Genomic DNA, 13,517 nt, shown 5'->3' on the forward strand with positions numbered 1-13,517 from the left:
GATGGGTGTGTTTTAAAGCTTTTCTCTCTTCACAGTCCTCCATAACATAAGAGGGTGTAGACTATCATTTTACCAAAAAAAAAACTTGCAATTTAACCTTACTACTACTACTACAAGTAGTCTTTCCAAAATGGAAAGATTAAATGGTAATCAGAAAAATACTTCTGTTAAAGCAGCATTCAAGCAAAGACTACCATACTGTAAAAAGGGAAAAGCTATATTTAGGGGTATGATCTCTCCAGCAAGTCTGGGAGGCGTTTCCACCTATACCAGTAGTAAGATGATATTCTACAAGAGTATGAGAAACATTTAGTTTTGTTTTGCATTAGGAATTTGTGTTATTTCCCAAATGAAGGAACTCACTCAAATTTTCTGGAGTTCGTGGGATTTCTTTCCTTGATAAGAAAGGATCAGAGGACAACATGCCAATTAAGTCATCAAGTTCCATACCTCTCCCTCCATTAGAACGAGGTGTGCCACAATCGATGTAATCCGCAACCTGTAAATATATTAAAATAATTTCTCAGTTTTAACAGGAGAGGAAAAACATAATTTATGCTTACCTGAAATTTATTTCTCTTGTAGTGTATCCAGTCCACGGATCATCCATTACTTGTGGGATATATTCCCTTCCCAACAGGAAGTTGCAAGAGGATCACCCAAGCAGAGCTGCTATATAGCTCCTCCCCTCACATGTCATATCCAGTCATTCGACCGAAACAAAACAAGAAAGGAGAAACCATAGGGTGCAATGGTGACTGGAGTTTAATTAAAATTTAGATCTGCCTTAAAAAGACAGGGCGGGCCGTGGACTGGATACACTACAAGAGAAATAAATTTATCAGGTAATCATAAATTATGTTTTCTCTTGTTAAGTGTATCCAGTCCACGGATCATCCATTACTTGTGGGAAACCAATACCAAAGCTAAAGTACACGGATGATGGGAGGGACAAGGCAGGAATTTAAACTGGAAGGAACCACTGCCTGTAGAACCTCTCTCCCAAAAACAGCCTCCGAAGAAGCAAAAGTGTCAAATTTGTAAAATTTTGAAAAGGTGTGAAGCGAAGACCAAGTCGCAGCTTTGCAAATCAGTTCAACAGAGGCCTCATTCTTAAAGGCCCAGGTGGAAGCCACAGCTCTAGTAGAATGAGCTGTAATCCTTTCAGGAGGCTGCTGTCCAGCAGTCTCATAGGCAAAACGTATTATGCTCCGAAGCCAAAAGGAGAGAGAGGTTGCCGAAGCTTTTTGACCTCTCCTCTGTCCAGAGTAAACGACAAACAGGGAAGAAGTTTGACGAAAATCTATAGTTGCCTGTAAATAGAACTTCAGGGCACGGACTACGTCCAGATTATGCAAAAGACGTTCCTTCTTTGAAGAAGGATTAGGGCATAATGATGGAACAACAATCTCTTGATTGATATTCCTGTTAGAAACTACCTTAGGTAAAAACCCAGGTTTAGTACGCAGCACTACCTTGTCTGAATGGAAAATCAGATAAGGAGAATCACAATGTAAGGCGGATAACTCAGAGACTCTTCGAGCCGAGGAAATAGCCATCAAAAACTGAACTTTCCAAGATAAAAAGTTTAATATCAATGGAATGAAGGGGTTCAAACGGAACTCCTTGGAGAACTTTAAGAACCAAGTTTAAGCTCCATGGAGGAGCAACAGTTTTAAACACAGGCTTAATCCTAGCCAAAGCCTGACAAAATGCCTGGACGTCTGGAACTTCTGCCAGACGCTTGTGCAAAAGAATAGACAGAGCAGAAATCTGTCCCTTTAACGAACTAGCAGATAAGCCCTTTTCCAAACCCTCTTGTAGAAAGGACAATATCCTAGGAATCCTAACCTTACTCCATGAGTAACTCTTGGATTCGCACCAATATAAGTATTTCTGCCATATCTTATGGTAGATTTTTCTGGTAACAGGCTTCCGTGCCTGTATTAAAGGTATCAATAACTGACTCTGAGAAACCACGCTTTGATAGGATCAAGCGTTCAATCTCCATGCAGTCAGCCTCAGAGAAATTAGGCTTGGATGGTTGAAAGGACCTTGTATTAGAAGGTCCTGCCTCAGGGGCAGAGACCATGGTGGACAGGACGACATGTCCACTAGGTCTGCATACCAGGTCCTGAGTGGCCACGCAGGCGCTATCAGAATCACTGATGCTCTCTCCTGTTTGATCTTGGCAATCAGTCGAGGCAGCAGCGGAAACGGTGGAAACACATAAGCCAGGTTGAAAACCCAAGGGGATGCTAGGGCATCTATCAGCGCAGCTCCCGGGTCCCTGGACCTGGATCCGTAATGAGGAAGCTTGGCGTTCTGGCGAGACGCCATGAGATCCAGTTCTGGTTTGCCCCAACGATGAATCAGTTGAGCGAACACCTCCGGATGAAGTTCCCACTCTCCCGGATGAAAAGTCTGGCGACTTAGAAAGTCCGCCTCCCAGTTCTCCACGCCTGGGATGTGGATCGCTGACAGGTGGCAAGAGTGAGACTCTGCCCAGCGAATTATCTTTGAGACTTCAAACATCGCTAGGGAACTCCTGGTTCCCCCTTGATGGTTGATGTAAGCCACAGTCGTGATGTTGTCCGACTGAAATCTGATGAACCTCAGTGTTGCTAACTGAGGCCAAGCTAGAAGAGCATTGAATATTATTTCTCCTCCTGAGTCCACAATCCCTGAGCCTTCAGGGAGTTCCAGACTGCGCCCCAACCTAGAAGGCTGGCATCTGTTACAATCGTCCAATCTGGCCTGCGAAAGGTCATGCCCTTGGACAGATGGACCCGAGAAAGCCACCAGAGAAGAGAATCTCTGGTCTCTTGATCCAGATTTAGTAGAGGGGACAAATCTGAGTAATCCCCATTCCACTGACTTAGCATGCATAATTGCAGCGGTCTGAGATGCAGGCGCGCAAATGGCACTATGTCCATCGCCGCTACCATTAAGCCGATTACTTCCATGCACTGAGCCACTGACGGGCGTGGAATGGAATGAAGCACACGGCAAGCATTTAGAAGTTTTGATAACCTGGACTCCGTCAGGTAAATTTTCATCTCTACAGAATCTATAAGAGTCCCTAGGAAGGAGACTCTTGTGAGTGGTGATAGAGAACTCTTTTCCACGTTCACTTTCCACCCATGCACCCTCAGAAATGCCAGAACTATCTCTGTACGAGACTTGGCCATTTGAAAACTTGACGCCTGTATCAGGATGTCGTCTAGATACGGAGCCACCGCTATGCCTCGCGGTCTTAGAACCACCAGAAGTGAGCCCAGAACCTTTGTAAAGATTCTCGGGGCCGTAGCCAACCCGAAGGGAAGAGCTACAAACTGGTAATGCCTGTCTAGAAAGGCAAATCTCAGGTACCGATAATGATCTTTGTGAATCGGTATGTGAAGGTAGGCATCCTTTAAGTCCACTGTGGTCATGTACTGACCCTCTTGGATCATGGGTAGGATGGTTCGAATAGTTTCCATTTTGAATGATGGATCACTTAGGAATTTGTTTAAGATCTTTAGGTCCAAGATTGGTCTGAAGGTTCCCTCCTTCTTGGGAACCACAAACAGATTTGAGTAAAATCCCTGTCCTTGTTCCGTCCGCGGAACCGGGTGGATTACCCACATTACTAGGAGGTCTTGTACGCAGCGTAGGAATGCCTCTCTCTTTATCTGGTTTTCTGATAACCTTGATAGATGGAATCTCCCTCGAGGCTTTGAAGTCCAGAAGATAACCCTGAGATATGATCTCCAATGCCCAGGGATCCTGGACATCTCTTGCCCACGCCTGGGCGAAGAGAGAAAGTCTGCCCCCCACTAGATCCGTTTCCGGATAGGGGGCCGTTCCTTCATGCTGTCTTGGGGCAGTAGTAGGTTTTCTGGCCTGCTTGCCCTTGTTCCAGGACTGGTTAGTTTTCCAGGCCTGTCTGTAACGAGCAACAGTTCCTTCCTGTTTTGGAGCGGAGGAAGTTGAAGCTGCTCCTGCCTTGAAATTTCGAAAGGCACGAAAATTAGACTGTTCGGCCTTTGATTTGGCCCTGTCTTGAGGAAGGGTATGACCCTTACCTCCAGTAATGTCAGCAATAATTTCTTTCAAGCCGGGCCCGAATAAGGTCTGCCCCTTGAAAGGAATATTAAGTAATTTAGATTTAGAAGTCACGTCAGCTGACCAGGATTTAAGCCATAGCGCTCTCCGCGCCTGGATGGCGAATCCGGAGTTCTTAGCCGTTAGTTTAGTCAAATGTACAATGGCATCAGAAACAAATGCATTAGCTAGCTTAAGTGATTTAAGCTTGTCCATAATTTCATCCAATGGAGCTGTGTGAATGGCCTCTTCCAGAGACTCAAACCAGAATGCCGCAGCAGCAGTGACAGGCGCAATGCATGCAAGGGGCTGCAAGATAAAACCTTGTTGAACAAACATTTTCTTAAGGTAACCTAATTTTTTATCCATTGGATCCAAAAAAGCACAACTAACCTCCACCGGGATAGTGGTACGCTTAGCTAAAGTAGAAACTGCTCCCTCCACCTTAGGGACCGTCTGCCATAAGTCCCGTGTAGTGGCGTCTATTGGAAACATTTTCCTAAATATAGGAGGTGGGGAAAAGGGCACACCGGGTCTATCCCAACTCCTTGCTAATAATTTCTGTAAGCCTTTTAGGTATAGAAAAAAACGTCAGTACACACCGGTACCGCATAGTATCTATCCAGCCTACACAATTTCTCTGGAATTGCAACTGTGTTACAGTCATTCAGAGCAGCTAAAACCTCCCCAAGTAATACACGGAGGTTCTCAAGCTTAAATTTAAAATTAGAGATCTCTGAATCAGGTTTCCCCGGATCAGATCCGTCACCCACAGAATGAAGCTCTCCGTCCTCATGTTCTGCAAACTGTGACGCAGTATCAGACATGGCTCTTACAGCACCAGCACGCTCTGCATCTCTCCTAATCCCAGAGCTATCGCGCTTGCCTCTCAATTCTGGCAATCTAGATAATACTTCTGACAGGGTATTATTCATGATTGTAGCCATGTCCTGTAAAGTAATTGCTATGGGCGTCTGATGTACTTGGCGCCATATTAGCACGCGCCCCCTGAGCGAGAGGCGAAGGTACTGACACGTGAGGAGAGTTAGTCGGCATAACTTCCCCCTCGTCGTCTGGTGATAATTCTTTTATAGATAAAGACTGACCTTTATTATTTAAAGTGAAATCAATACATTTAGTACACATATTTCTATGGGGCTCCACACTGGCCTTCAAACATAATGAACAAACAGATTCATCTGTGTCAGACATGTTTAAACAGACTAGCAATTAGACTAGCAAGCTTGGAAAACACTTTACAAGCAAAATAAAAACGCTACTGCACTTTTAAGAAGCACAAAACCTGTCTCAAGTTGAACCAAATCAGTTATACCAACCAAAATTTCACAGTAAATGTATTAAATTAGCAGAGCATTGCACCCACTTGCAAATGGATGATTAACCCCTTAATACCCAAACCGGATAATCAATAGAGAAAAAAACGTTTTTAACACAGTCAAACACACTGTCACAGGTCTGCTGTGACTGATTACCTCCCTCAAAATGACTTTTGAAGTCCCTTGAGCTCTCGAGACGTCCTGGATCATGCAAGAAGAAGCAGGAAGACCGAGTCTGAATTTTTACTGCGCAAAAAAGCGCTAAAATAGGCCCCTCCCACTTATTACAACAGTGGTAAGCCTCAGTTAACTGTTTCTATGCAGAAATTAAGTTAGCCATGTGGAAAAATTATGCCCCAATAAGTTTTATCACCAATGTACCTCAAAAAAACGATTAAACATGCCAGCAAACGTTTTAAAACATCTTTTTTAAAGAGTATGTATCTCTAATGATAAGCCTGATACCAGACGCTTCTACTGCATTTAAGGCTTTACTACATTACGTCAGTATTAGCAGCATTTTCTTAGTCAAATTCAATTACTTAGAAAATTATTTTACTGCACATACATTAATAAGCCTGATACCAGTCGCTTTCGCTGCATTTAAGGCTTTACTTACATTACTTCGGTATCACTGCACATACCTTAGTTGCGGGAGACCCCGCACGCCATTCCCTTTCTGAAGTTACCCCACTCCTCAATGTGTGAGAACAGCCAGTGGATCTTAGTTACTTCTGCTAAGATCATAGAAAACGCAGGCAGATTCTTCTTCCAAATACTGCCTGAGAAAAAAACAGCACACTCCGGTGCCATTTAAAAATAACAAACTTTTGATTGAAGAAATAATTAAGTATAAAACACCACAGTCCTCTCACGACCTCCATCTATGTTGAGGGTTGCAAGAGAATGACTGGATATGACATGTAGGGGAGGAGCTGTGTAGCAGCTCTGCTGTGGGTGATCCTCTTGCAACTTCCTGTTGGGAAGGGAATATATCCTACAAGTAATGGATGATCCGTGGACTGGATACACTTAACAAGAGAAATAAAAATATAAACAAACTCCAGCATCACACAATAATGAACGACTATCACTGTTGTGAGACTACATGGATCACATTTGTAAAACTGATATATGCCATACACATAGTAAAAAATATGTTCAAAAATCCAAATAGTCTATATTTAAAACAAATTTTACCCGATTAAATTACTTTACTAATCTTTGAGGGTACAATGTTATATATATATATATATATATATATATATATATATATATATATATACACACACACACACACACACACACATATACACATATACATCTACATACATACATATATACACATACGCTAAATGTATGCTTACCTGATAAATTTATCTCTTTCTTGACATGGTGAATCCACGGATCATCATCAATTACTGTTGGGAATATCACTCCTGGCCAGCAGGAGGCGGCAAAGAGCACCACAGCAAAGCTGTAACTTCCCTTCCCATAACACCCAGTCCCCCTGAGGTTTATACAAAAAAAAAAAAAATTTTTAAAAAAACAGGGCGGGCCGTGAAACCAGGTAAGCATAAATTTTGTTTTCTCTCTAATGACACGGTCGTCGGTTGGGAATCAATACCCAAGCTAGAGGACACAGATAAGGGAGGGACAAGACAGAGAACCTAAACAGAAGGCACCACTGCTTGAAGAACCTTTCTTCCAAAAGAAGCCTCAGTCAAAGCAAAAGTATCAAATTTATAACATTTTGAAAAAGGATGTAGAGAGGACGGACAAAGTTGCAGCCTTGCAAATCTGTTCCACAGAAGCTTCATTCTTGAAGGCTCAGGAAGAAGCTGTCCAGCAGTTTCATAGGCCAAGCGAATTATACTCTTCAGCCAGAAAGAAAGTAGCCGTAGCTTTCTGACCCTTGCGTTTCCCAGAGAAAACAAAGCAGAAGACTGGCGAAAATCCTTAGTCGCCTGCAAATAGAATTTCAACGCATGCACCACATTTAGGTTGTGCAGCAAACGCTCATTATGAGAAGGATTAGGACACACAAAGGAGGAACGATTTCCTGATTAATATTCCTATCCGAAACCACTTTAGAAAGAAACCCTAAGTACGTAGAACCACCTAATCCGAATGAAAGATAAGGGGAATCACACTGCAACGCAGAGTCCCGATACTCTGAGCAGAATAAATGGCAACAAGAAACAAAACTTTACAAGATAACAGCTTAAAGGGACATGAAACCCAAATTTTTTCTTGTGATAAAAAAAAAAAAAAAAAAGTACGCCATTTTAAACAACTTTCTAATTTACTTCTATTATCTAATTTGCTTAATTCTCTTGACATACTTTGCTGAAAAGCATATCTAGATAGGCTCATTAGCTGCTTAGTTGCTGCACATAGATGCCTTGTGTGATTGGCTCCCCATGTGCATTGCTATTTCTTCAATAAAGGATATCTAAAGAATGAAGCAAATTAGATAATAGAAGTAAATTGCAATGTTGTTTATAATTGTATTCTCTACTTGAATCATGAAATAAAATAAATTAGGTTTAGTGTCCTTTTAACATCTAAGGAATGCATAGGCTCAAATGGAGCCTGAAGGACTTTAAGAACAAGGTTAAGACTCCAGGGAGGAGTAACAGGTTTAAACACAGGCCTGATTCTGACCAAGGCCTGACAAAAGGACTGCACATCCGCCAGGCGCTTATGCAACAAAATAGACAAGGCAGATATTTGACCCTTCAAAGTACTTGCTGAAAAACCCTTCTCCAGACCTTCCTGGAGAAAGGACAAAATCCTAGGAATCCCGACTCTGTACTAGTGTGAATCCAAAATGTTTCTCACGCCATATTTTATGGTTAATCTTTCTAGTCACAGGATTACGAGCCTGGATCAAGGAAAACCTGCGCTTAGATAAAATTAAGCGTTCAATCTCCAAGCAGTCAGCTTCAGAGAAACGAGATTTGGATGAAGGAAGGGTCCTTGAAAAAGGTTCTTCCTCAGCGGAATTCTCCAAGGTGGAAGAGACAGCATTTCCACTAGGTCTGCATACCAGATCCTGCGAGGCCACGCCGGTGCTATTAGAATCACTGAAGCCCTCTCCTGCTTGATCAGAGCAATGACTCGTGGAAGGAGAGCAAACTGAGGGAACAGGTATGCTAGACAAATTTCATGGCACCGCCAGCGCATCAGGACTGCCCGTGAATCCCTTTACCTCGAACCGTACCTCAGGAGCTTGACATTCTGTCGAGAAGCCATGAGATCTAGTTCCGGCTGCCTCCATTTGAGGATCAAACTGGAAAACACTTCCTCCTACTCCCCCGGATGAAAGGTCTGTCTGCTCAGAAAATCCGCTTCCCAATTGACCACTCCTGGAATGTGGATCGCAGATAAACAGTTGGGGGCCCACGCCCACTAAATAATTTTGGCCATCTGACATGGCCAAGGAACTCAGTCCCTCCCTAGCGGTTGATGTAAGCCAAAGTTATGTTGTCCAACTGGAACCTGATAAACCAAGCTGAAGCCGAGGCCAAGCCAGTAGAGCATTGAAGATCGCCCTCAGCTCTAAGATGTTTATGGAGAGAACCGACTACTCCCGAATCCATAGACCCTGAGCCTTCAACGAGCCCCAGACTGCTACCCATCCCAGCAAGCTGGCATCTGTGGTCACAATCACACAGGTAGGTCTGCAGAAGCAGGTTCCCTGGGAGAGGTGTTCCTGAGACAACCACCACGGAAGAGATTCTGTCGCCTGATCCAGATCGATTCGCGGAGACAGATCCACATAGTTCCCGTTCCATTGCCTGAGCATACATAACTGTAGAGGTCTGAGATGGAACCGAACAAACTGAATGATGTCCATGGCAGCTACCATCAGACCAATTACCTCCATACATTGAGCCACCGACAGCCGAGGGGAGGACTGAAGGGCAAGGCAAGAGTCGAAGATCCTTGTTTTTCTGACCTCTGTCAGAAATATCTTTGATAGGGAGTCTATTCTGGTCCCTAAGAAAACTACTCTTGTAGCTGGAACCAAGGAACTTTCCCCAGATTCACCTTCCATCCGTGGGTGCAAAGAAAAAACAAGACATCCGTATGAGAGAGTTTGTTGAAAAGACGCCTGAACCAGAATGTCATCCAGATAAGGCGCCACTGCAATGCCCCAAGACCGGATCACCGCCAACAGAGCCCCCATGACCTTTGAGAAAATACTGGGAGCAGTGGCAAGGACGAATGGAAGAGCCACAAACTGGGAGGTGCTCGTCTAGAAAAGCAAATCTCAGAAACTTGTGATGATCCTTGTGGATCATGAAATGTCTAAAATTGGTCTGAAAGTTCCCACTTTCTTGGGAACCACTAAGTGATTGGAGTAGAATCCCAGACCCTGTTCCTGCATGGGAACTGCAACTATCACTCCAAGGGCAGAAAGATACCGGACACAATGTAAGAAGGCCTCTATCTGGTCTACAGATAATCTTGAGAGGGGGAACCTGCCCCTGGGAGGAAAAGTCTTGAACTCTAGCTTGTACCCCTGGGATACAATGTCCACCGCCCAGGGATCCGGAACATCCTGAACCCAGGCTTGAGCAAATAAAGAAAGTCTACCCCCTCTACCGGATCAGGGGCAACCACTTTATGCTGACTGATTCATTTGCGGGCTTCTTAGATTGCTTCCCCTTGTTCCAAGACTGATTAGGCTTCCAGGAATGCTTGGATTGTTCCTGCTTGGAGGGGGGGGGGGGGGGCTTACCTCTAAAGTTTAGAAAGGAACAAAATTTAATTTGACGGTCTTTCGGTTTAGGTCTCTTATCCTGTGGGAGTAAAATGTCCTTTTCTCCCTGTAACATCTGAAATCATTTCGGGCAAGCCCAGCCCAAACAAGGCCTTACCCTTGTAGGGATTCGCCAAAAGTTTGGACTTATGAAACATCCGCAGACCAGGATTTCAACCATAAGGCTCTGCGAGCCAGAACAGCAAAGCCAGATATATTTGCTCCCAACTTAATGACTTGTAAGGAAGCTTCCGTGATAAAGGAATAGGCCAACTTAAAAGCATTAATCCTATCCTGGATCTCCTCAAGAGGCATATCTGTCTGAATAGAATCAGACAACGCATCAAACCAGTAGGCTGCCACCCTGGTGACAGTGGCAATACGCACCGCAGGCTGCCATTGCAGACCCTGGTGAACATACATCTTTAGTAATGCCTCCAACTTCTTATCCATAGGATCCTTAAAGGAACAGCTATCCTCTATAGTAATAGTGGTTCTCTTGGCCAAAGTGGAAATTGCTCCTTCCACTTTAGTAACCGTCTACCACGATTCTTTAATAGAGTAAGCTATAGGAAACCTCTTCTTGAAAATTGGAGACAGAGAAAAAGGAATTTCAGGTCTCTCCCACTCCCGTGCAATAATCTCTGTACCACAGTCTGGTACAGGGAAAACCATGCAAATTGTCTCTAATAAAAAGTTACGCAAATTATCAGGATCTGTATCTCAAAACTGTCCACACATTGCACACAAACCCTGCCCAGATCACAACCGGAGCTAGGAACACAAACTGAGCCACCAATAAACGTAACAAATTCCCACAGTGCCAGCAAACTGCCATTATTAATCCTTAATAGGATAATAAAATGTTTCCTTTATTTTTAAAATGGAGCTAGCTGCTCAAGTGCCAGAAGTTTTCTTACCCTGAAGGAAAAAATTAAACATGCCACTTACCTGAAAATCAGTCTGTCCGGCAGCAAGACAGCTCACCTGGTTTGAGAGGTTGATGCTCCTCACATGAACCCGTGGAAAAGGAAAATAACCGAGTAAGCTTACACAGGCTTTCAGATTAGGCACAGTGAGGATTGTACCACACAAGTTCCCAATTGCTTAAACGTCACCACTGCCCTACTGAAGAGAGACTGACGTGGACCAGGCTAGACCCCAGAAAGATCAGAACAAACCTACGTAGCTTTTAAAATAATAAAAACTTGATTGTAGGACTTATCAGGCACCGAAAACTTTACCACCTCCTTCCCACGCAGGCAAAGATAATGACTGGGGGTTGTGGGAAGGGAAGTGATACTTAACAGCTTTGCTGTGGTGCTCTTTGCCTCCTCCTGCTGGCCAGGAGTGATATTCCCAACAGTAATTGAGGACGATCCGTGGACTCGCGTGTCATTAGAAAGAAACTACTTTTCCCTCTCCAAACTGTCCCATTTTGAAGATGCAAATATTCCAAAATCCAAATCAAGCAGTTTGACTAAAGGCTTTCCTACTTTGTACTGTAATTGCAACACTCTATACCAGGGGTGGGCAATTATTGGCCCTTCAGATGTTATGAATTACATCTCCCATAATGCTCTTTCAGCCATAATGTTGGCAAAGCATCATGAGAGATGTAGTCCATAACATTTGGAAGGCAGATAGTTGCCCACCCCTGCTCTATACCTTTATATAATCACAGAGGTAAAAAATATATAAATATAACTGTGTTGGTTATTTAAAACTAGGGAATGGGTAAAACAAGGGATTATCTATCTTTTAAAACAATAACAATTCTGGTGTAGACTGTCCCTTTAAACTGACTTATTTCATGCCAGTCATTTTTAAGATCAGTTAAGTTATCTAGTACATCAAATCATCTAGCTTTCTTAACATGCTCTGACATAAGAGCTATATACTAGAGATCTTGAAACAGTGTGCCACTAAACTGGTTAGAGCAATAACGTATTAGAGTTGTATACCATGTGACACGTAGTTCTCAATATTTGAGGGAAGGGATGGAGAAAGCATCAAATGGAGAAAGCATCAAACAAGTTTGCCATACTAATCAGGGTAAAACTTTATCCATTACAAGGTTGAGAAAAATCTCGCTAATCTGAATAAGATTTCAATTAATTGTTATGAGTAATTACTGATGCAGAGAAGTAAAACCCTGAGACAATCCTGATAGCTCTAGCCAGCCTAAAGAATCCTTAGAGAGAATGTTTTAAACCGATACTGAAATAGTCTATTAACATTAAGAAAATTCACAGGTCCTATAATCAGAAAAAGATGGAATTGTGTGGAAAATATTAGAGGACCATTATAGGTTGAACCATAGAAACCATTAACTGGTGCAAATGTATGCATGTATATAAACACTGAAGCCGGAGTCATCCAAAATATTAGTGATGCACCAAAATGGAAATTCTGCACCGAAACCGAAAATCCCGGATGCACTTGGCCAAAAAAAAAAAAAAAAAGTATTTTTTTCCCCAAATTATTTTTTTAGTGCAAAATTAGACTAATGAATGAATCCGAATTGAAATACTGCAAGCCAATATAATAACCACACTTTTATTGAAAGTAATACTAAAAATTGGACACACAGTATCTTAAATCATGCTACACAATTTTACCAAGAAAAAAAATAAGCCATTTTTGACCAAAATGTTTCTGCGACCAAAATTTCGGTGCACCCTACTTAAAATATTAAAATCAAAATATCAATATACTGTATTATTCATAATTTAGTTCTGTGTAACAGAATCAGATTTAACTTTTTTTTTTTACCAATTATACATATAAAGTATAGTCCTAGAAAATTATATGCAAGACAGTAAGTCTAGTAATGAACTCAAACAGCAGCTCTAGGCTAGCATCACATTTGAAATATGCTACACAATTATTTTACCGAAAAGAACAGGCAAACAACTAAAATGCTATTTTCGGCTGAAAAGTTTCTGCAGCCTAAATATTGGTGCATCCCTACAAAATATAGCAAGTACCTAGAATAAGTATACCTGCATTATAATACATTGCCAAAAACACACAACCCTTTTAAAAGTAAAAATTAAAATCATTAGGATCTAAAGATACAAGAAGAATTATTGCAGGACAACTTAAGACCTACTTGTTGAACAAGTTGCTGCCGTGCCATGCTTACAGGATCATCTTGTTTACGTGGTGTTGGTGTGTGAGGAAGCACTTTACTTTCAGTTTTCCAGATTTCAGCAGATCTCCTCTTCTGCACAGAAGTGGGACTTAAAGTCCTTTGTAGAACATTTCTATCTCTTATATACTGAATTGGAGTCCTTAATTCCTTTATAAAAAAGGCAAAT

At 42.3% G+C, this 13,517-nt stretch overlaps 1 protein-coding gene across 1 annotated transcript in view; it reads right to left on the reverse strand.

Moving 5' to 3' along the window:
* The window catches only part of HAUS6 (HAUS augmin like complex subunit 6), a 138,194-nt gene that overhangs the window by 47,249 nt on the left and 77,428 nt on the right, over positions 1-13,517 (reverse strand). Inside the window, exons 15-16 of the mRNA XM_053702644.1 lie at positions 13,310-13,498; positions 364-499 (exon numbers count right to left, since the gene is read on the reverse strand). Of these exons, the coding sequence (XP_053558619.1) occupies positions 364-499; positions 13,310-13,498 (325 nt within the window). The remainder of the gene's footprint in view (positions 1-363; positions 500-13,309; positions 13,499-13,517) is intronic.

This window comes from Bombina bombina, chromosome 2 (genome assembly GCF_027579735.1).
Source record: "Bombina bombina isolate aBomBom1 chromosome 2, aBomBom1.pri, whole genome shotgun sequence".
Classification (NCBI taxonomy): Eukaryota; Metazoa; Chordata; class Amphibia; order Anura; family Bombinatoridae; genus Bombina; species Bombina bombina.